The sequence below is a fragment of the Anopheles bellator genome, chromosome 1 (genome assembly GCF_943735745.2).
Source record: "Anopheles bellator chromosome 1, idAnoBellAS_SP24_06.2, whole genome shotgun sequence".
Lineage (NCBI taxonomy): Eukaryota > Metazoa > Arthropoda > Insecta > Diptera > Culicidae > Anopheles > Anopheles bellator.
In genome coordinates, this window is record NC_071285.1 from 54,950,990 (window position 1) to 54,973,110 (window position 22,121).

Genomic DNA, 22,121 nt, shown 5'->3' on the forward strand with positions numbered 1-22,121 from the left:
CTCCTGTGCCTCTGGCGCCTTGGGCCTTGGGTTGCCGGGCGCACAGAAGAAAAACCGACGACGAGTCCGACTTAGAGAGCCGACTGCGCTTTTGAGCCGGGAATGTGCACTTTACTGCACACACTGCGAGCATAACGAACTGCATACCGAATGTTGCCCTCCGGGCCACGGCCGATGCACCGACACGTGCTGGGGTCGGTTTGCTTTATTCCTTGGCAGCAGGGCGTTCGTTTGCATTTTATGCTGCTCGCAATCTCAGGCCGCACCGCAGTGGCGCCCGGTTTGGCCACGGGGTTGGATTTAATTTCATTAATTTTTCAATCGCGCCATGATATGTTGGCGTGCACTTTTCGTTTAACTTTCAATTCTGCGTCCCCGTTCCGTTCCGCAACCGCACCGGGCGGGCTGGCGACCACAAATAAGGGTTACTGTTGCGGATCAGGGCGTCGGTCGGATTAACGGTGAATCCGAAACGGAAGTACACCGTGTGGCCGACGCGAATCATAACATGTGAATAACGGGAACGGCGGGAAAACCAATTGGTTGCATTGCTTGGACGTCGACTTTAAATTTATTCTTCTCGGCACGCCTCGGCGGCGCCGATTCGGAAATCGGATCGCCGGGCGGATGGTTCCGGATATTAGGAATCGGCTTAGTGGCTTTAAGCGGAGCGCTGAGAACCGGTCGCTTTGACTGAAATCAAGTAACCTACTTCGTTGGTTGACCGGTACCGTAGGGCACGAAAAATCGATTTCTGGCCAGACAAAGTTCCCACATCCTCCCGGGAAGGCAAGAAATGATTGTCAATATCGTAAAACTGGTAAACCCAATCAACAAAGCAAGTCAATGTGTGTTCCAACAACGAGAAACCCAAAAGCGACGATATTGATCCCTGGACAGATCAGGTTCCAGTCAGGGACCCGGGGTGCCCGAGGGCCTCCGGTAGCTCCGATAGGTTGAAAGTTTCGTTAATGAAAACATAAAAAATGCATACATTTTTAATTCGGGAGCCCAACGTTACGGGCCGGCCCTGGATGTGTAATCGATTTTCGTTCCTGGAAGCTGGGCACCAGGCAACAAAGAGGACCTCGAAAAGGTGGTGATAACCTTCGGAGTACACTGCCAGCGACGTGACTGGAAACTGTAATCAATATGCTTCCCAGGAAAGCACGGACCGTTTCGCTTTTTTGTTGGTGGGGCGCTTGATTGAAAGTGGCAGTTTAATGTTTTAAAGATTTGTAAACAAAGAAACACAATCTATTGCACTTTTGTACACATAATTATACTTACTTAACATTATGAACAGCACAGTAACTAAACAAGGTTAAACGCTAACAACGACACTTAAACGCAAGGCGGAACAGTGTTAAAAAGAAACATAGTAACATGGGTGTACATAGAACAAGACAACATCGATATAGAAACAAAGGTGGTGTGATAAATGCAAATGGGCATCAGCAAGGAAAGAACTAAACGAAGGAGATGCCGCGGCACAAAACAAGAAATCGGAAACAAAGATCCTAGCAAAGAAATTGGTAAATGGGCCATCTAATCAAAGAGAGCAACCACGAAGACAACATACTGGACCAGACAAAAGATCAAACGAGAAATGAAAGAGAGCGAGAGAGAGCGCGCAGAAAAAGTATAAATCTAACAGATCGAGAAAGAATAGACAGACAGAAAGAGAGAGATGGCGAACATGTGTCAAAAAACTTTGACAGCGAGTTGATCGATATGAAAAATGGGTGAAAAGATGGATCCAAAGTCAAAGAAGGCGACAGTGGCCGTAGTTAGATTAAGGCACTCAAGGTTCTGCTAAAAGGCACTTTCGAACAGTTCGTGGTAAGTTGGCCAATTTTGATTCGAAAATAAAAACCGGAATTATTTCATAAACTTTTCGGGGGGCATTTAGCAATTTAACTGTACCGTTCGAGAGTGTGACACAAAATAGTTACGAAAAGAATGGCAATGAATGCATTTGCGCGCCTTCTTCGATTGGTGTGGCGAAACAGAAAAAAACGTAAATCTGGGGCTAAAGTAACAGTTCGATGACGTCACTGGCGGGCCGTTCCATCTCTTTGCGTACGATCGTCGGAAATAACACCACCACCAGCCGGCAAAGATGGAACGGCCTTCCGGTGGCCAAAAAACGGAACTTGAAATGTAACAGCCGACAGGAGGGAGCAGTACGCGGGAAAGGGTTACTCACTCGATAAGCAATTGACGTAATGATTCCGCGTCCTCCCCATCGCACCGATCGCTCTTCCGTGAGCCGAGAGACCCGGTGCCGTCGCCTATGTACCTTGGCCGCTTAAGTCCGCTTCCGGGCGAGTGACGCGTGCCGGTTGACGAACGCCCATCGTCTACGCCACTGCTCCGTTGCGAATCGATCGACTGGGACCGGTAGACTGGCGGGCCGGCATGCCGGAAAGGAAGATACACTTTTAGAGTTGAAGCGGAAGAGATTAGATTAGAGGGTGCGCTACTAGCGTGGCATCCGAAGCAGCAGGTGTGTGTGGGTGTGCGCGACCAATAGCTGTTTTGTTTGCATTTTTCATAATGGATCAACAAACATAAAAAGGGAAACGTTCGGTTTTTTGGGGGCGGGCGGTGGACAACCAAGCATGCAAGGATAAAGGCAGGATTAGAACAGGAATACAAAGCCCCCGGAAACGATCCGTAAGCAGCGGAACCGGGTACATTTTAAAGAAGCCCTAAACGGGCGCTGGCGCAATTCCATAAAACCGAATGGGTACGCTCGGGCTCCGTTTTATCTTCGTACCTCCGCTCGTAAAAGCGCCGTCGTTGGACGCTGTTTTTGTCGTAACAATAAAATCGAATGGGCCGCCGAATGGTTCGGAAAATGGATCCCGGTGGCCGGTGGGAAGGATTCTAATCACCCCGCGAAGACATTTCAATTTACTCCATCGATTACGGCCGATCGAACGGCTCCGCAATGTTCAATCATCGCCTGTGTTCACGCTCTAGTGTGGACTCACTTTCTGCATTTAGGGCAATGTTTTATGGTTTTTTTAATGTACAAGTGCGGCGAAAGCATAAAAACAGGAGTATCGTGAGATCTCAAATTATTTTACTTGAAGAGATCGCTTCATACGTGGAACGCAACCAACAATCCTTTTCCTAACATTCTGATCGGAACTCAAGGAACCGTACTAGCTGCCCGATTCCCATCGATTAAGATCCATCCTAGCCTTCAGTGGGGTCATAGTGTCAATTAGACTTATTAGACCTGGTGATTTCCGAACTCCGAACGTGCTAAAATATTTTAATAAAAGGTCCCGACCCTAACCTAATCACGTACAAGTTCGATCAATTCCAATCACCGCGTTCGAACCGCGATGATGTTACACCAACGGACGGCACTCTCTCCCAGTTGCGCCACGGAACTGTCTTATCGCCATTTCACGTAACTTCAGCGAAAGGACCCAGACAAAGGTAGAGGCTGGATCCGACACCAATCGGAAGCGCCAGCAGCTGAATCCGGGCCGAAGCCCGTGGGCCCGTGCTCAACGGGCTGGAAATTAAAACTGTCAGAATGTTTACGGTTCAATTATCGTGTTATACGTGGCGGGCCCCGTTACGGAATGATAATGTTGCAATGTTGCAAAAACACTGCGCACGGTCCAGAAGGGGCCTCACTGGGGCCGGCCGGTTCCCGAATGGAAGGCCGGCCGGTATTAATGGAAAATCGGCTTCACCGTGCGCACATCCGGCATCGCAATGGAGCTCCGAGCTGTCCGTCCGGCACCGGTGGCCCTCTGCTCACCTGCGCCGCCAACGTAATGGACAGTCGTCGTTGCTGCCGCCGCCGTTGGGTTCATTTCCGAGTTCCGAGTCGCTTTTCCGCTCTCACTCATTTCCCATTTGCCCCCGGGAGGGCTCACACGACGGGCTGGTTGGGATCGAAAGTGTGATGGCGTCAATTTCCACGAACTCTCTTGAAACCCGCCCGGTTCGCTATCTATCCGGCTATAAAGGACCCGGCGGTCTTCACACACCCATATACAGGTGGCCGGGTCTCGAAGGCGTTCGCATTTGAAGGCCCCTCCGATGGGGGCCCGATTCGAGTCCCATCGAAGGCTCTAATCAATCTGCACATTCGATCCGATTACCGACGCTCGAGGCGTTCGTTTCGCCTTTTTTGTGGATTCCTGGGGCGATAGTGGTCCGTCTACTTCTTGGGCACGGCAAATAAACCAACGTCAGCACCGGGAACGGGTTCACGGAAAAGGTCCAACGGGTCCCCGGAGACAGATAGTCGGAGGAGGAATTTTAATTTAAATTAGTTAACGGACTACCAGCAGCAGCAGCAGCGACAGTCCGCTTTGCAATGAAATATTCAGGCGAAATACTTTGAATCTTGTTGCCGCTCTCGTATCCCCCCGGGGGGCCTATGGACGGGTTTCTTTCCACTCCGTTCCAGAATTCTTGGACCAGAGCACCATTCCTGGCCATTAGGGGAGCCCAGATCATGTGAAGTTTCGCTTGGAAGCTTGGGGCGTTGGGGATGCCGAAAAAAAGAGGTTAGCGAGGGTTCATTACATTCTGTGCCTTGAGATCTGTTTCGGATCCTTCGGCCGTTATCGGCAAAAGGCGAAAACGGTCCCCGGCTCCGTATGGATTGCCTTAGATTACCTCCACTTTCTTTCATCAAACACAGCCCAGCCCGGTCAGTGATACCTCTCCCTGGGGGAGGTTCCGACTGTAAAGTGAATAAACATCACAACAAGGTTGGTAACAACTTTCGAGCTGGGACACCGGTTTCCGGTCCGGGGCACTGGCAGAAGAATGTTTCATTTGTAAAGGAACGTAAATGGTATGCTTTGAAGGTTGGAACCTTTCGCCTTTTCTTCCTTCGGGGCCAGGTTGGGTCCCACCTGCCGGATCTCGTTTCCAGCGCTCGCCCTGCGACTGCTTGAGACAACGGAGATTTCTGGCCCCCGGGTACCATCATTACCAGAGGGAGCCACCTGGTGGCCGCTTTCTAAGAGATATTTCAATTTGATTCGATTCGCTAGCATGAGGCCTCCCTCCTGGCGAAGATGGAAGGCCTCCTACACCTGGGCAGCCTCGGACACGGACGTCAGAACTTCAATCAAATTTTGAGCAATTTATTCTGATCGTCTGATGATTCTGCGAATCTCTTCATTCTCTGCAATTGAGCTCGGATCAGGGTGCGCGCCGGGCGCCCAGGATTTGAAACTATATGGAACCCCAAGGAAAGGGAGAGGGAACAGGAAGAAATGGAACCGAAGGAACGATTGAATAATTCGGGAGGGAGGTGGTGGCTCGCCAATAAGCCCGGTAGCAACACGATCCAGGTACTTACCGTCGGGGCGTACTCGTACCGGAGGTGAGGTCAGCTTGAGTGTTGATGACAGGGCCTGTGAATCCAGGGGCCCACTAAAGACATAATCATACGTTGCCTCCTGACTCAATGTCGATACTGCTCCGCATTCCCGAATGCGGACGAGAAACAAACAAACAAATTCGTGTCGATTAGTGGTCACTCCAATCGTTGGCCATCCGCTCGGATCTCGGACACGGGGCAACTACAGGGGGGTGGCCTCTCTACGCAAAAGCATAATGAGCTACACAATTACTTACATGCGAGGCGGTGATCGGAATCGTAACATTATTATCAGCAAATAAAATTAAATAAATCATTGCCACTAAACTCACACAGAATAGGGCACGTGGGGTCGGGAAGTGTATTAAAATAAAGTACATAACATGCGAAAATAAATTGAGGGCTGGCCGGTGGCGACTGGCGGCCGAACGCATAACGGGGGGGGGGGAGCGCATTAAAGCGTAACTACTGCTACTACACCTCATTTATCACATTATCCGGGTGGCTGACAGGGAAGTTGGGGAGTTCAACAACGCAACAACAAACCTGGAAACACTGATAACGGCTGCAGCACTTGTGTCGATCGTAACGGTGGCGGTAATGGTGGCAATTGAGGCTCGGGGCCGTTCGAAATGGAAGACGGAGGAGAGATCATCGAAGGGTCGCCGTTTGTCGCCATAACATGGAGACGGCCGACTGGGGGTACGGCGCGTATGTGTGCGTAAGGGGAGTGAAGTGTGTGCGCGCGTGATGCCGTTCCGTTTCCGGTTGATCCCGGATGTTTAGTTGGTTAGCCAGCGTGTTAGCGAGTGTGTGAAACGGGAGAGAGAGAAAGAGAGAGAAAAATGTAAAATATTCTTAATTTAGTGGTATTAGAAAGGGGGATGTACATTTATTAGTTTGTCGGTACACGTGTCGGCCCGCTGCCAGGCTTAACCGACGCCAGGCGGAACGAGTCGAGCGACGGAAGCGTATAATCTATTCGAAAGTTTACAACATCATTGGGTTATAATCATCTCTTATGGAACAGTGTGGTCCTTATAGAAGCGATAATGGAGAAAGTATGAGAATTTCTGTAAAACTATGGACATTGTTCAGAAACAGTTATAGTTATTTGAATTTGAATCACATTAAGTCACTCATTCGTCGTATTCGAGCACATCAATTCGAGCAGTCTGCGAGAATCGAACCATTGAGTATAGACAGATGGACGGTGGTGACTATATATAAGCATGTGGAGAACATAGAATGTACTTTTGAAGAAAATAAGTGAGGCAAAGAATTAAAATGGAGTTTGGTTGTTTATAAAGAAAGCAACAAATTTATGTAACCTCCCCTTGACTGATATTGAAGGCGAGACCTTAGTGGACGATTAAGTTACTCCCAGAAAACCAGTCCGGATTTAGCTTCATGGAAGCGAAAACCATGGTTTGTGATTTTAAGCCTTTCGGCAATATTTCTTATTTATCCCAGCCGAGCCGAGCAAACACGCACGGACGCACACGACGCCGGAAAGGAGCAGAAAAAAAACGCATGGAAAATTCTGTGTATTTACTCTGCACCCGGCGTAACTTATTTAAACAAAAAGAACGTGAATCCTCCAAACGTGCCCCGGACACCCGTCGTAAGTGAAGTTCCGGTTTTAACCCTTCGATAAACATGAGTTACTCGTGCTGCAGGGGCCCATAATTCCCGAATCGTGTCCGGCCGTGTCTCGCAGGCAGCAACAGCAACCGGCAAATAAATAGCTCCAAGGGTTCAACCGACCAGCCGTAGCCGTAGCCTTCAATTGCAACTTCTCCGACGTAACCAGGAGGAATCACCGTCGTCGTCGTCATCGTCGTTACCGGTCGGCCAACTAAGCCCACAATTGGACTTAGTTCCGCTTTTTGCCCATTTCCGAGTATCATCGCCGATACCTCGCAGGACCAGCACCGGTGGCGGTGGTTCCTATTCAATTGAGCACACATACACACCGATCCCTTCTCCGCCAGGCGTGGTACATTTTCCACTTCCTTCCGGAGCTGGGCCGCGTATTTCCTGCAGAGCACGGTCAAGACAAGCCAAGTCACGGCGTCAGCCGACGGAACCATACAACAGGTCCAAACGACGACGACGACGAGGGCGCCGTGCTACAAACCACTATTCGGGTGTTATCTCAGGAGGGCCAGCGTGGACTCTGGGCTCCTGGCGAAAGGTCCGTGGAAGACGAAGTTGGAAAAACGCATATGATGCCACGGTGGTGGAATCACCTGTTCACCGTCACGGAGACACCGGTGAGCCGAGAGGCCGCCCGCCACCAGCGTGACCAGTTTATGCAAATGGCGTCCGCCGAGGGTAAAGAAATGTGCCTCTGCTGTCGGAATTAATATTATTCGCCTCTCTGGTACGTGAGGTCCGGTAGAGGGCCACTCACACAGCCACACGTACACACTGGCTGACTGACTGACCAACCATGGCCAGCCGGCTCTAACGGAGGCACCGGCATGGAAAACCGGTGAATAAGTAAATATGTGCGGTCTAAATAATATTTCACGGCCGGTTGCGTCCGAACAACCGGGGCCATGGACCCATGGACAGCAGTAACACTCTCTACCCTGGCACTGGTACATCCAAACGATGCTCGTTAGGCCGGACGATCACTCTTGGGGATTGGAGAGGGTCCTGGGAGGGCTGGTCCGGACGCTCGCTTCGCTTGTGATATGATTTTTCCCCGGCAGCCCTTTTGTGTTGAATCAGTAGTTTATGAAATTATGGTTTCTGCGATAATCTTTGAACCGGATACCCGGGCCCCAGCCCCCGTTCCACAGCCGAGTGCTCTTTGTTGGATTGGATTGGGACCGATGCGATTTGGAGCGAAGGGCGGTGGCGTGTGGTCGGGAATTAGTTTACCGGAAGATTGTGGTCTTGAGTGGAGCGCAAACCTGCGCCGGGGGATGATGAGCAAGCGCAACCGTGCGTGCGTTTGTGGCAAACCCCATCTTGAGCAAAATCAATCGCCTGGCAATCTCGGCCCCGGCCATAGGTCGGGCACGAATCCGATACTGGATCCATCGGGCCATCCAACTCGAACGCGGGTGAGTTGGCAGTTTCGTAAAAACCGGGCCGGCCTCTGTACGGCTGGATCGGCGCGAGCAGGATTATCCCAGGACCCCAGTTTGTTGCAAATACGCCGCACGCGTGTCAGAAGATAAAAGCGCCAACTAATTGATGGACCAAAGCGCCTTTCTATTAGGCAGCTGTCAGTCGCACAACACAAGCGCCACGCTGCGAGCGATGTGTGGGAATGATAATGGCGTTTTGATCTTCAAAGGCCCCAAAGGTGAGGCCTGGATCGCCCCCAAAAAGGATCCCCAACCCCGCCGTTACATGCACACGCGCACCGGTTTCGATTATTATCACACCAACCTGACACGGCTGCCAGAAAAGCTCATTCAAATGGGCATAACTCGCGACGTCTGGTCGAATTCCTTCGGGACTTCACACAATAATTGCATTCCCGCCAGCGGCCAGCAAAGGGGAATCAACAATTCGCACGCAAAAAATTCCACGCCGTCCGTCCGTATAATCCGTTTGCCATTTCCGGCACCACCAGGGCTGGGGCTGCGGAATATCCTGTATGTGAGTGTAAGTGGCGCTACTTATTTGCCCCGCAAGGCAGAGTCGGAAAAGTAAGGCTACCCTCGGACCTCAACAGGCGAACCCGGAGAAGGGCCGGAAGTGGCACCACACGAACCGCACAATCACGGTCCACGGTGCCACTTTGAGTTGCATTTCACCGCCGACCGACCTAGGCCGACGGAATGCTGGCAATGTTTCAAAAGGCATTCATCTGACACTCCGGTATTAGAAAATTGCATACCTGTGGGACTGCCTGTGGGTTCCGCGCCCGGGGGGAGGGTTCTAAAGCACCCGGTCCCGGTTGGGTGGTCGTTTGCTGTCGCTTCGCCAACAAACATTTACTCACGCGAGCGCCCGTTCCGTTCCGGGAACAGCGCACTCATAAACGCCACGGCCAAATGGGAGAAGGAGTCTGAAAATTAATCTCGTCACGAACCCGCGCGTTGCGGGTGCGGAACTTTCATGTGGACCCTCCGACCCCGGGGGCCTGTTGATCTGCGAGCCCCAACCACCCGTCAGGCCGGCCCTGCGGGCAAGGATTACAGCAAATAGGCCAACTCCGGGGCGGGAGTACTCCGCGGGATGGCGCGTCACGCGTCGCCTCGGCCCATTTGGCAAACAGAGCAATCGATAATTTACGAGCCAAATCTGGGTTAACTTTTGTTTTCCACGAAAAACTCATTGCCAGAGCTCCTAGGGCCGGGACGGGATCGGGGGACCCACCCGGTCCAATCGACGAAAATGGTGGCATTCCACATCCGAGGGACCTTTCCCGGGAGGTCCAGGCCGTCATAAATCGAGCGTTTTAAAGCGTTATTTGCTGGCTGGCTGAGATTCCCTGGTCAAAGAATAACACATAAATAAAGTATGTCCAGCAGCAGGGGCTGGCACGGGAGCCCCCCTCCCGTCCTTGTGACACATACACGGGGACGCATTTTTAGTGCCCACCCGGGCGCGATTATGTGACTACAGTCGTCTCGCAGGACGGCACGTCCAGTCTCCCAACCCGGCGGCCAACAACTTTTGGGTAAAAAAGACATCCCAAATGTCATAAATATTATGACCCTGGTAGCAGCAGCCGCAGCAAAGGTAGCAAAGGCTGAGCAAACGTGGTCCCTTCCACGAGGCGGCAACTTCCAATCGACTCCGCTCGGCGTGGCTGACGAGCTCCAAGAAATGGGCTGCCAAAGACATTCCGGTCCCGGAGCGCGGGGCTCCACTGAGTCTGTCTCGGCTGAGGGGCAACCCGCGACGCATCTCGGCTCCGCTCGGTGATCAGCATTCCGGATGTGCACAATAAAACATACATACATTTATAACGACCCTTCAGAAAGCCATTAAGGACATTAAATGGAAATAAACTGTTGGACACCTCATAAATCACGACCTCGCCCAGTAATGAACGGGAAACCCGTTCCGTGCCGTGGGTTCGCCATCGAGAGCGAAGATTTGAATGTGAACACGACGACGACGACGACACCGAAGACGACGCTGGAGAATGGCATCTGGCATCGGGCGAGGAAAACTAATGATGGTGCCAGCGAGAATAGGGGCGTTTTGCAAAGGTTTGCACAAATGGGACGCTTGCAGAGTTATGGGGACCCCTTTTCAGCGGAGAATAATTTGCTGCTCCCGCGTTGATGGCAAACAATCTGTTGGCGATTAAAAACGTAAAAACCAGGAGTCAATGGCGCACCCGGTTCTGGTGTGCGAGTTGCACTATCCCTAGGCTATGCCGAAGCCTGTTTATTTATTGCAATGAGTGGAAGAAATTCATCAACAAGAAGTTATTGGTTTAACTGAGGATGAAGGATGGGCCGAAGCCCGCTTCATGCCCTAAAGTGCACCCAACAGCATCTACTTCATCACGAAGCATTTGGTCATTCTGGCCCGGCGAGACATTCATCAGAATCAATCAACTCGGCTCTCGAGACGGGGCCCCGAAAAATATTGATATCTTTCGGAAGGAAGTAAATTTCGGAGAACTAAATTTGTGCCTCTAACTAGAATTTATGCTACTCGACACATATATTACTGGCGCACTCTGTTCACTCCACTCCGGAGGCCGGATGTCGATTTCGTCAGTTCGAGAGAAGCCCGTCCATTCCTCCTGCGAAGCGTCGCTGCCGTCCGGAACCAGGCGCCTCCACTATTAGGTTCTTTAGTTTTCGGGTCCCGGTGCTCCGCGCAAGCCGGGAGGGCCATAAATTATGCATTGTGTGTTCCCGAGCGAGCTGGGCGAGCGGCCGGGTGGACGGCCGAAAACTGGCCATTGTCCATGCATAAAACGAGCCAAAGAACGAAGTGCCGGGTTGGGCGCCAAAGGAACCAAGATCGCCGCACGCGCGCATCAAACAGATAGAGTGATAAATGATTCATAAATTCTTTCAGCCTAGCCTGGACCAGCGAAAACTTCTGGCCACCAGCGGGGTGGGCCCACTATGTTTTATGCCATTCTTTGCGCCTTGCCGCGCACGTTGAGGTCTCATCACTACCGTTGGTACCGCGCGGACGCGTTCTGAGCCTAACTTATGGCTCTCGAACGATGATGGGCTTATTTGTGACCGTTTTGCCCACCACCACCACCATTGCCACCACTTTATTGATTTCACGTGACCCCACTCATGAGGTCAATATGTTGCAAACAATGCTCGGGCGGCCAACAATAAGGTTAACAACAGTTGCCGTGTATGTGGCACCGCGTTTTTGATTGATAGCGTGGGAAAACTCACACCCGTGTACCGCGCGTAGGCTCAATCGAAAGCTCATTGGCTCCGGGCCCCCTGTGCCTGGCCACCTCTGCACTGTGCTTGTGGGTGTCCTTCTCGCGGTGTCGGAACTCTCGTTAGGCCGCGTTTGATGATTGATAGCGCTGATTGAACGCAATCGTATTGAGACCGGGTCCACCGGGAACGCGGTGTAAAAGGTAATCACTCACTAACTCACTTTCCGTCAGCCGCGTTGAACTGCTGTATTGTCCTGATCCGTTGCCAGGCTTGCCGCACAAAAAGAAAGCTCCCAAATCACAGGACACACCGGGCGCACGGACAGTAATGGCTGCAACATTTTTTGGCCCCGGCCTCTATGGTTCGCGTGTCGAGTGACAGTCAAATTAACGTGAATGCCGGATGCGTGTGTGCGAGCGACGGTCTATCGATACCGATATTATTGCTATTAGTGATGTTAGCCCGCCCTGGCTGACTGGCCGGCTGGGTTCGGGTCGACGATGACGGCGGGCCGATCATTTATCAAACGTCCCTTTGTACATTACTGCGTGCCCCGAATGTGGGCGCGAAATGACAAGAAATCACTCAATTATCCTCAATGTCGCCGGGAAAAGTGGAACTCCCGAAAAACATCTCTCGCATGTGTGCTGGAGTAGCCCCCGTACTCCGGCACCGTACAATATTAATGATCGCGCGTCGCGCGTGACAGTGAAAAGTATCGAATCCGTCGCGATAATCGAGCCCCGGGGCAACCCTCAAGGGGATGATCAAGATTATGCGGTCAGCGACATTAAATGATCACTTCATCGACGGGCGATAGGGTCGACGCAGATAGGGAACTGTTGGAACGAGCCGTATTTACGTTTGTCTAAGCGACCCGACAATTTCAATGGAAACAGACCCCTGCCAATGGTCGTCAACACGATTCTCACATTCAAGCACATGTTAATCAACCTACATACAACATTTTGTAATTACCATCCTCAGCCAAAGGTTGGATAATGTTTAAAACCTCCATTATTGTACGCTGCTCCATCAAGGATTACTTTGATTAGATTGTAATTCCAAGCAAAACCTTATTCTGTGGGCACTCAGTGTTAATGTAATATTCCCGGCCCAAAAACTGAATTGAAACAATAATCAGCTGGTTGTTATTTCAAAAGCACCACATTTAAATTTCATTTCGGTGTTTAGAATGAGTGACAGGAACACGGTAACTGTTTTGCGTTTATACTTTCGAAAAAGAAACAAACCGCCCGATGACAGCGGCATGTTTCTCGGCATCTGTCAAAAGAGTCAGCTCTATTTGTGGTGTGTGCTCGGCCAAACAGTGACAATTTTGATTTATATAACAATTATCGCATAATATCACTAGGAATAAAGGAAGTTCTTAGTGGGTAATAGTAGCAATCGCGTAAAATAACGCGATCCAAAGAATCCGCGAGAAGCCAACGCGAGGTACTAAACGAACCACAAACTCACCTCCTCGAACCTCGCCGTGGTGAATTTTGGCTCAAGAGGCCCAGTAATTGCTCCACCAAATAGCGGCCACAAGGACATTCGGGCCCGGCGCAAAATGACGAACAAAAGTTGGCCCTGCCCTTTCGAGGAAAAAAGCGCACACACATCGAAATGATGTTTCAATGATGAATCAACCAAGGTATCGTTTCATTTTCGCAGCTCTTTGCACAATTTGCCCTCCACCAGGGGCCACAGACGGACGGGACGAGATGCGGTTTGTTGAAGCTTTCGGTCGCGCGTCGAAGGGGAAAATGAGATTTTGAATTTTTCAACAGTTGGCCAGCACAGCACAGTCGGTCGTCGTTAGTTTTTAGTTTATCAACCCATCATCAGAAGCCCCGTTTTCCGGCACCCTTTGACTACCCTCCTTCTGGGCCGGAGGTTGACAAGTTACCGGTAGTGACGCTGGCCGATGAAACCACCGGGTACTAAAATGTGCGGCCACTTTTTACTGCACTTTTCGTGATGGGCGGCAGGATTTAAATTCACCACCGGTCGCATCATTAAATTTTCGGTGATAATTTAGATCCCGTAAACAGCGCTACGCAGGAAACTTATCACACGGCGACCGTAAGAAGGGCGCAAGGGCGAAGAAACCCCACCGAACCGGGCCGGGGGGTTTCTATGTAAAACTGGGCGTGGCAGCCTCCCCGACAGGGACGGCTTTTATAGCTTTATGAATTATTTTCAAGTATTTTGTTTACGAACCGCTCGTCACCACGAGCCGCTCGTCCTTTCCGGGGACGGCACATGGCTCGGAACCGTCTGTCGGCGGCTACGGCCCGAAATTGGCATCGCTGGCATCCCGGCCGCAACGTCCGGCCGGGATGTCCCGGGATGCTGCTGCTGCCGCTCGTCGAGCTCCCAGCAACGGTGGGAATGAATAATTTAGTTTTAAAACAGTTGTCAACAAGGGCTTAAATATTGGATGATGGAATTTTCGGCGAGCGCCCGGTGTGAAGATGGTGCCAGCGCGCAAAGCTCACCCCGTCGTCAGCCGCTAAGCGCCCGCCGCTGCCGTGTTCCCTGCGTTACTCTGGTGGCCCACATTCTGGCAGGGTAATGGTTCGCGATCGATTTAGAGCGATTCGTGTGGGCTGTGGTGATTCATTGTAACAAACAATATGACCCCCATGCCGTAAATCGATTTCAGTGTCATAGAAATGGTCGCCCCGATGTTTTATGTAACTCGCTCGGCACCCTTCATTGTAAATCACTGCAAAACGGGTGGCCCAACACACAGCGTGAGCGTGAGCCCTTATGGCCATCGTTTGCCAAATGTGAATGTGAAAACAAACGCAAAACAGTCAATCGCGGAGGGGTCCAACCGTCGTTTCGATTGGCCCCCCCAAAACTTCCTGGCCTTTGAAAAACCGGGAGGGAAATGTAAAATGAGAATAAAAAGCAAACCGGGCAACAACACTTCTACAATTTGGTTGTCAAACCAAACCCAAGGGGGAACTCGCAACAATCAAACATCGCGGGCCCGATAGCGATCGTGCGGCGCATGCAAAACACGCAAAGTTGCTAGTTAAGCATCTGTTTTCTCGGTGACTCCGGTCCGGGAGTCCGCCGGTTTTTTTGTGTGTTCCTTTTCAGTTTGTCATTTCCTTGCCATGTTATGTGTTTGGCGGTGCCATCAAATGGGGCGAATGGGGAAAAATTGGAAAACACGCCAAACGAACTCGCAGCAGCAGCAGCGGCAGCGGCGATGGGCCTGAGTCACTGGGAGCCAGTTACCATTACCATCTTATTATTCCGAGCCGAGTCCCTGCTTCCGGATGTAATTTCGAATTGTCAACTTTACAACCGCCCGAAACTATCAATTTCAAGCCATGCCGTCGGTTTAGGTTCCTTGGCGTGCGTGCGTATGTGTGGGGGCTTATCAAAGGGCTGGCGAGTGGGGGGGGGGAAACATACACCCTTCGGTGGGCGATTTCACTGGAACTGGGAATGTGATTTTTTTCTGTGCGAACTGTGGTGCCTGTCGATCGATTTTCCCAACTGCAGCTGATGGCCGCCTCGTGTGCCTGTTTTTTCCCTAAGCTCCCTAAGCTCCGTGAGGGGTCACCGGAGTCCATCTAAAAAATGCAATCAAAACACAGCGTGATTATTTCAGGTGACTCGACTAAGCCGACACGCGAAATGAATTTTAAAACATTACGATTCCTGCTCGCCCCGACACGGATTGCTCGCTCCGCCTGGCTCTACCGGTTACTCCTTTCGGCTTTGAGGTTGGCACTGTTTCGAAACGGTGCGGTGCGAATGTCGGCCTCCGACTCCTTCCCGTTTCCCGACAGGGATTTGGCCGCGTCGTTTAGCGCTGTGCCGGTCGCCGGGACACGTCATCTTATTTTATTATCTAGCGAGGCTGCGCTCCCTAACCGCAGACACGGAGCAGCAGTGCAGCAGTTACACCCGGGGGTTGACGGGGGAATTTGAAAATGTGACGGCGACCGTCCGACGACCCGCCCGTTCGATTCCGGTGTCTTTCTGGCTTCGATTTCGCCAAAGCTCACGGGAAATTATTTGGGCTCCGGCCTTGGGTCGACGAATTGATTTTCTGACGACGACGCTGAGGGCAACTTGGCACATAAAGACCGACCCCGACCGGAGGCGAAACCGACCGATTTCGCACAGCCACGCGAGGGCGCCGTACTCGGCTGCCGGGGCTTCGTTTGCGGATTTCTTTTCCGCCCCAAAAGGACACGGAAGCGCGCTTCCGAACGAACGAAACAATCCGAGGGAACCGAGGGCCGGATGGAATGGGACGAACCCCACGATCCGACGATTGACGTTGGAAAATTGAAATCGACTGCGCGCGCTTTCGGTTGTCGGACTTGATTACTCTTTCTGCGGTGGTCCTTCCCCCGAGGGGTTGCTCTTGAAGGCGTGCGGTCGCATCCCGTTGCCATCGGCGAGTGTGGGTGCAATAAAAATAGATAAGACACATGTTATACTGGCGGGTTTATTGCTCCAGCTTCAGTGCTCCAGCAGCAGTGTTTATTGTGCCGACATTCGGACGACAAAGCGGACTCCTAAAGGGAGGGATCTCCCGCTCCCGGTGTAGTGGCGCAAACGGGGGCAACAAACATCCTGCAAAACCGTTGCCGGCGGGTTGGATCAATAATTAGATCCGTTGAAGGCCTCCCGTCGCCCGAGGACCCGACGGACGGACGATGATGGCGAGTAAACCTCGCGAAAGATTTAATTATGATAAATAAGCTGGCATCAGGTGAATGTTATCACGGCACTGGCATCGACCGGGGTGAAATCTCAGACTGCCCACCCGGACCCTCGTTCGATGTTTGATTTGCCTTTAAACGCTAACCGAATTAGGCCAGTTCGTTGAGCAAATCGATTAGAGCAAGAGCGGACGGTTTGCTTGCTTTAAAGGCCTTTAAGATGGTTTGAAACTCAACGGCGAACCGGAAGCCGGAGTGACCGTCCGTCCATTTGCGGGCCGCGTGGAGATTTACTACCCCAGACGGTTATGAAGAAATATGGCCAATCCTAACCTACGGCACGCCAGGGTGCACGTACGGAACCGAGAACCGAGAGAGAGAGAGAGTCCAACGGCCATCGCATGCTTTCGTCGTCAATGCGCCAACCCGGGGTTCATTGATATAAATTAGCAATTCAAAGCAAAGTATCCGCAACGGAATGGGATTGAACCTCTGACGGTGAGACCGGAGGCCCTGACGCGCGGCCTGTAAACGGAATGCCTTCGAAGCAAAACCGAACCAGGGACACAAAGCATAAGATTGGGAGAACGACATAAAACCCGAGCCGTCCCGAGGAACCGCGCAAACGACACATCGGAATGAAGAAAAATAGCAACAAACTGATGATTAATTCGTCCCGTAAGCACAGTTTAAGTCGGTAATTATGTGCTAATGTAGTTACGGGCGCCCGCTAGCTGACCAACTGCAAAACTCTCAAATACGCCAAGCACCTATGAATGTGGATTAGTAGTGGCCCGGAACCGGCCGGAGCAAGCAAAATTAAGTGGACAAAGTCCGACAAATGACCACCGGGCGGGCTTCAAGACGAAAACTTGCTGCCAAGCATAACAACGAGTGGCCGGGTGGCCTCCACCGGGCTCTCCGTCTTCTTCTTTATTCGACAGTGAGTGAGCGAGACGGAGAAGCGAATAAAACATGAAGCAAATAATAAAGGTCGGCTCGCATCGGCCTCGGCCCCGAGGTGCGCGTGCGGATGAAAAGCGGAAATAAATAATGCATCCGGGGTGCTTATGGCGACATGACGTCCCCGTTGGGGGAAACGGAATAGCGGAACGGTGCCTGGCAGGACATTACCAGGGCAGGGCACAGCACAGTTCGTGGAATCGATATCCGAGGCCGAGCAAGAAAAACAGTAAACTGTCGCAAGGTTATCAGCTTAAAGGAGGATTATGCTGGGCTTTTTGGGCACAACATTACCGGTGTACCGTAAAATGTAAAACAGATAGATTGGAGAGCACAGCGAATGGAATGAAATTTAAAATGGAAATTGGCTGCAAGGAAATATTGAATGGAAATTTATTTAAAGCGCAAGATCGGCACTCGAAAAGTTAACGTTACAAGCCTAGACCATGAACAACATTACAGGAAAAATGGAATTTTGAGCAAAAGAAGGCAATATAAGCCGCGTATTCCGCGCAGGAAATGAAACCAGAGAAGTTTGCAAAAGGTGCCAAACAGCACGAGATAAAAAACAAAAGGGATACAAACTGCAGACCGCCGCAGACGGGACAAAAAGTGGCCCGTGTAGCGAAACCGAAGCGAACATTAGCTAACATCGTTCTCAGCCAATGCCGGCGATGGTCAGCGAACGTAATCGCAGCCGAGAACAGGCCAGGTGAACAGGGCCAGACCGGTTGTAATAAGAAGACACGGGCGGCCTAGCCGAACCAGCGGAATGCAACCAGCGGGTCACGCGGACCACCGGAATTGGACCCTTTTCGTCCTGGCGAACGTCACGTTCGCCCAGCACGCCTCGATCGGCGGGCCATTGTTGGCCTCCGCCTCGGGCGGCCGGTTGGTCCTGGTTTGGCACGAATTTGTCCGGCGCAAAAAACAAAACACGACAGCATAACGTGACCGTCGGAGGCCACGGCGCGGCATGAAGCCCCGAAAATGTCGCAATCGCAAGCTGGCCAGTAAATCCAGGTCAGGCGCCGTTATGCTTTTGCTCATGCTCACCGAACGGTCGGTTGGTCGGTCGGTCGGTCGGTCGGTTGTCCTCGAGCCAGCATAACCGCTGCGAGCGTAGGTCGCCCGATGCCGACGGGGAATGCGTTTTCGGAACACACAAAAATTGTGAGCCAGAACTTGTCATCACTCCGCTCCACCAGTACGGAGAAACATGGTGTTGCCTTTGTGTCGTGGAACGATGGAGGCGCCTGGTGCCCCGGATCGAGTTAAGCGGAAAGATAAACCCAGAAATCCTCCCGAAACCGGTGCACGGGCGGGTGGGCCGAACACATCACGGGTATGATTCGTACCCGTGTGTGGCAATCAGAGGTTAAGGAGCAGCCAGTTCGGGCGGAGCCGAGAGTTTGATAAACGGCATTGTCTTGCAATGCGACAAAGTCCATGCTCCGTCCGTTCGACCGTGTGGCAAAAAACCGACTAATGGCAGCCTCGATGCCGCAGGCCCGTGCAGAGTTGCGAAAACGGTCCTTAAAATATCTCTGCACCCGATGGTGGTCGATGTGGCTGGTGGCCCAGTTGTTTACACTTCGCTGCTCCTTTCAATCTTCACAAATCACCGGCACCGGGGACACGGGGACGGACACACGCGCATAAACATTGTGTGCCTGCAACGTCATTGTGTCATTGTGACAACGGCCGTCTAGCTTACAAGCCACCGGCTCAACCCGGTGCGGCCATTTTGCGTGAGAACCACATTTTTCCATCGTCACCGTGTGCGGAGCCGATTTCGGGGGGACCGCTTTTCGCACCGCTTTTATCGCCGGACCGAGTCGTTCTCTAATCTTAATCGCCTACTTTTACGCCTGCTTCTGTCAAAACATGGGCGGCTACTACGACCGGTTGAGCTCTTGATGGATCGGCAGAGGCGCACAGGTTGCTTTGTTATTCTTGCCTAAAAAGACAGATTATGATGAAATGACATACTTTGATAAAAATACAGACGCGCGAAACTCGTATAAAATCGAAGCGCATCAATGGTGGGCCATTTTAGAGCTTCAAATTAGGAACCGTTACCGAAAATTGACAGTTTGACAGACCGAGGCCGAGTGTCGTTGGCAGTTGAAAGATTCTAAATTTTCGTTCCATTTTATAACGATCAAGTGGAGCAGCAGTAGTGCCTTCCTTCCCTTACCTTAATAGTCAGTCCAGCCATTTCGGGCAACCACTAGTAGATAAAAAAATGTTTTCCGCTTCCGACCGGAATCGCGCTGGTAGACAGCAGGAGACACACACTGAACACTGACGCCGTTCCGTGCCAGGGCGCTGGCAAAAAACGTTCCGTCCCGTGCTATCAGCAAGTTCCGGTTGACGATCTTAATGCCCGGAAGTCCGGAAAATTCGCTCGCGAAACGTGGTGAACTCACAACACAACAGGCCACTGGAAAGTTCCGCTGCGGGGAATGGTGGTTTAGTTTCGCGCCCCAATTAGCCGCCGTACAGTATCGGGGACAGTTTTCCTATGGTTTTGCTGCGTTCGCCTGATTGGAGTGACGGCATTCGGGGTGACAAAACATTGATACTTTACGGGCGGGGTGGCGCAAAAATATTGCCGGGTTGCAACAATTGTTCGAACAACACACGCAAACACACGTACGCACAACGGAAAAGGGGCCACACGGAACAACGGAAGCAGCCGGCGGGAGGCGACGGTTGATGGTTCAAAAAATGGACACACGTCACACGACACGCGTAAACACTGGGACAGCTGCACTCGCTTTCGCTTCTTCGCAATCACGCCAATCGACAGGCCAATCGTCTTGCTTCTTCGAGCACTTGCCGACCTGCAATTCAATTCACAATTCTTTCGATTGTTTCTCCTTCAGTTGCCCTTCCTTTTCACGAACTTTTCCAATTCATTCACAAACGCGGCTACCACCCGAGTTGAAGTGGGATTGGGCTTCACTAAACTCTTCACTTGCTGCTGCTGCTGCTGCTAAAAGCATAAAAGAAAGTAGACATTAGTGGGTTCGCATGAGCGAAAATGCTGCAAAAATTAGAGAACAATCAAAGATCACAGCCGCGCTTTCCACGCTTCGGTGGGGTCGAACGTTCAAGTACATCCTGTAAAGGAATCGTCAAAAAGCTGCCACCCGCGGCACAGCCATAACGAGCTCAGAACACATCGGGCTGTCACTTCGGTCACGTCGGTTCGTCGGTCCCCAAACCAACCGAATCCGGTTGGTTTGGGTCTGTTGCTGTACGGGTTTGACAAGTGAGAAAACTATTTATCACCCTCGCGGGTGAACCTGTCCGGAGGCGCGGAAGTGTCCCTTTTAAAGTTTTCCCCGGCTGTTTGCAGTGGGCGCATCGTTTGATCATTGGTACATTGTCGCGGCACGACGGTGACGACGAGCCGGAATCGCTCTATTTCGCCATCCGCAGCGAAAACCGGTGGGCCACCCCCGGGCCGGAGTGGATGAAGAGACACGGCCCCAAAGGCGGCTAACTCCGTGCGGCATTCTTAACGGTTGTGGCAGCACTTGAGCGCCGATGCTGATAGGAATCTGTCCCACGGCGGTGGCCGTTGGTCGGCCGCTGCCCTGCCGTCTTCCAGCTCGGGCTTTCTTGGGATCCATTTCGATTCATTCCGATCGGTGGCCCCGCGAGGAACGGTGCAGGGCGAGAGAGCGGTGACAATGTTTCCGTATCCTTTTTAGTGACTGTCACCAAAGGAAAGGCTTAGCCCCCCTCCCTTAAGTCGTTCCGACTCGCACAGCACAGCTCGGTGCTCATTTCCTTTGATTCCGGCTTGAAGCGGCCAGCACTTCCGGTTAGTCTCTCGGACGGTTGCTTCGATTCGGGGCGCGCTCCCGTTGGGGGTTTGATCTTTTCACTTTATATCAACACACAGGGAGCGCTGGGGATTGGATCGGCTAACGTTTCCTGTTCCGTGCGGGCCGTCCTCGTTCCCGGTCAGGTTGTCGTCGTCTGGTTACATTCTTATTCGGGCGCATTTCTGTGTTCCTTGAGCTGGCGCAGTTCTGCCCATCGTTCGGCGCGACGAGACCACCTTCGATGCGACAATTGTTGTCCGTGTTTGAGGCACTTTCTTGTAATAAATCTGTGACCAGTTGACGGGTGGCTAACGTGGCCTGTCCCGGTACCGGGCCGGATCGAACGAAGGAAGTCGTTCCAGCGTCCGGCGAAGGCGATTGGATTAAAGTCTCGGAATTGGATTTCTCCGGATTCTCTCTCTCTCGTCTTTTTGAAGTCACTTCGATGAAAGATTGTTTTTTGCCCGAGTTCTGGGAAGTCTGCTCGAATGGTTGTCGATGAGGGAACTGTGGGAAAAAAGGAGAGCAAAAGTACAAATGGTTAGTAGTGGTTCGTGCAGAAACAAATTAAGCGACCCGTGCCCGTTACTTTGCGCGCCCGGCATTCTTTTTACGCTAACTGGCTTTTATACGAAAATGGAAAATTAATATGCTTTTCCGAGCGCAATAACGAAGATGATTAAAGGTGCATCAGCAGCGGGATTGCATTTCTGTCTGGCGCCGCCATGTCTAGCCCGGATGTTATCCGGATGAACGGTATCAGTATCAGCGCCTTGTCAGGATTACAAAGGGAAATCAGCAAAGGATCCGTTCGGTAATGCCATTGCCGTCCAGGATATTGGGAATGCTTCTTTGTTCCGCTCTGTGTCCCATCACGGAACAAACACGCTTG

General features: G+C 51.8%; 1 protein-coding gene across 1 annotated transcript in view; it reads right to left on the reverse strand.

The window, feature by feature from the left end:
- The window catches only part of LOC131205639 (glucose transporter type 1), a 56,677-nt gene extending 36,447 nt beyond the window's left edge, over positions 1-20,230 (reverse strand). Inside the window, exons 1-4 of the mRNA XM_058197825.1 lie at positions 19,588-20,230; positions 5,918-6,067; positions 5,351-5,467; positions 2,210-2,441 (exon numbers count right to left, since the gene is read on the reverse strand). Of these exons, the coding sequence (XP_058053808.1) occupies positions 2,210-2,441; positions 5,351-5,467; positions 5,918-6,050 (482 nt within the window). The 5' untranslated portion in view covers positions 6,051-6,067; positions 19,588-20,230. The remainder of the gene's footprint in view (positions 1-2,209; positions 2,442-5,350; positions 5,468-5,917; positions 6,068-19,587) is intronic.
- Between the last annotated feature and the right edge of the window lie 1,891 nt (positions 20,231-22,121).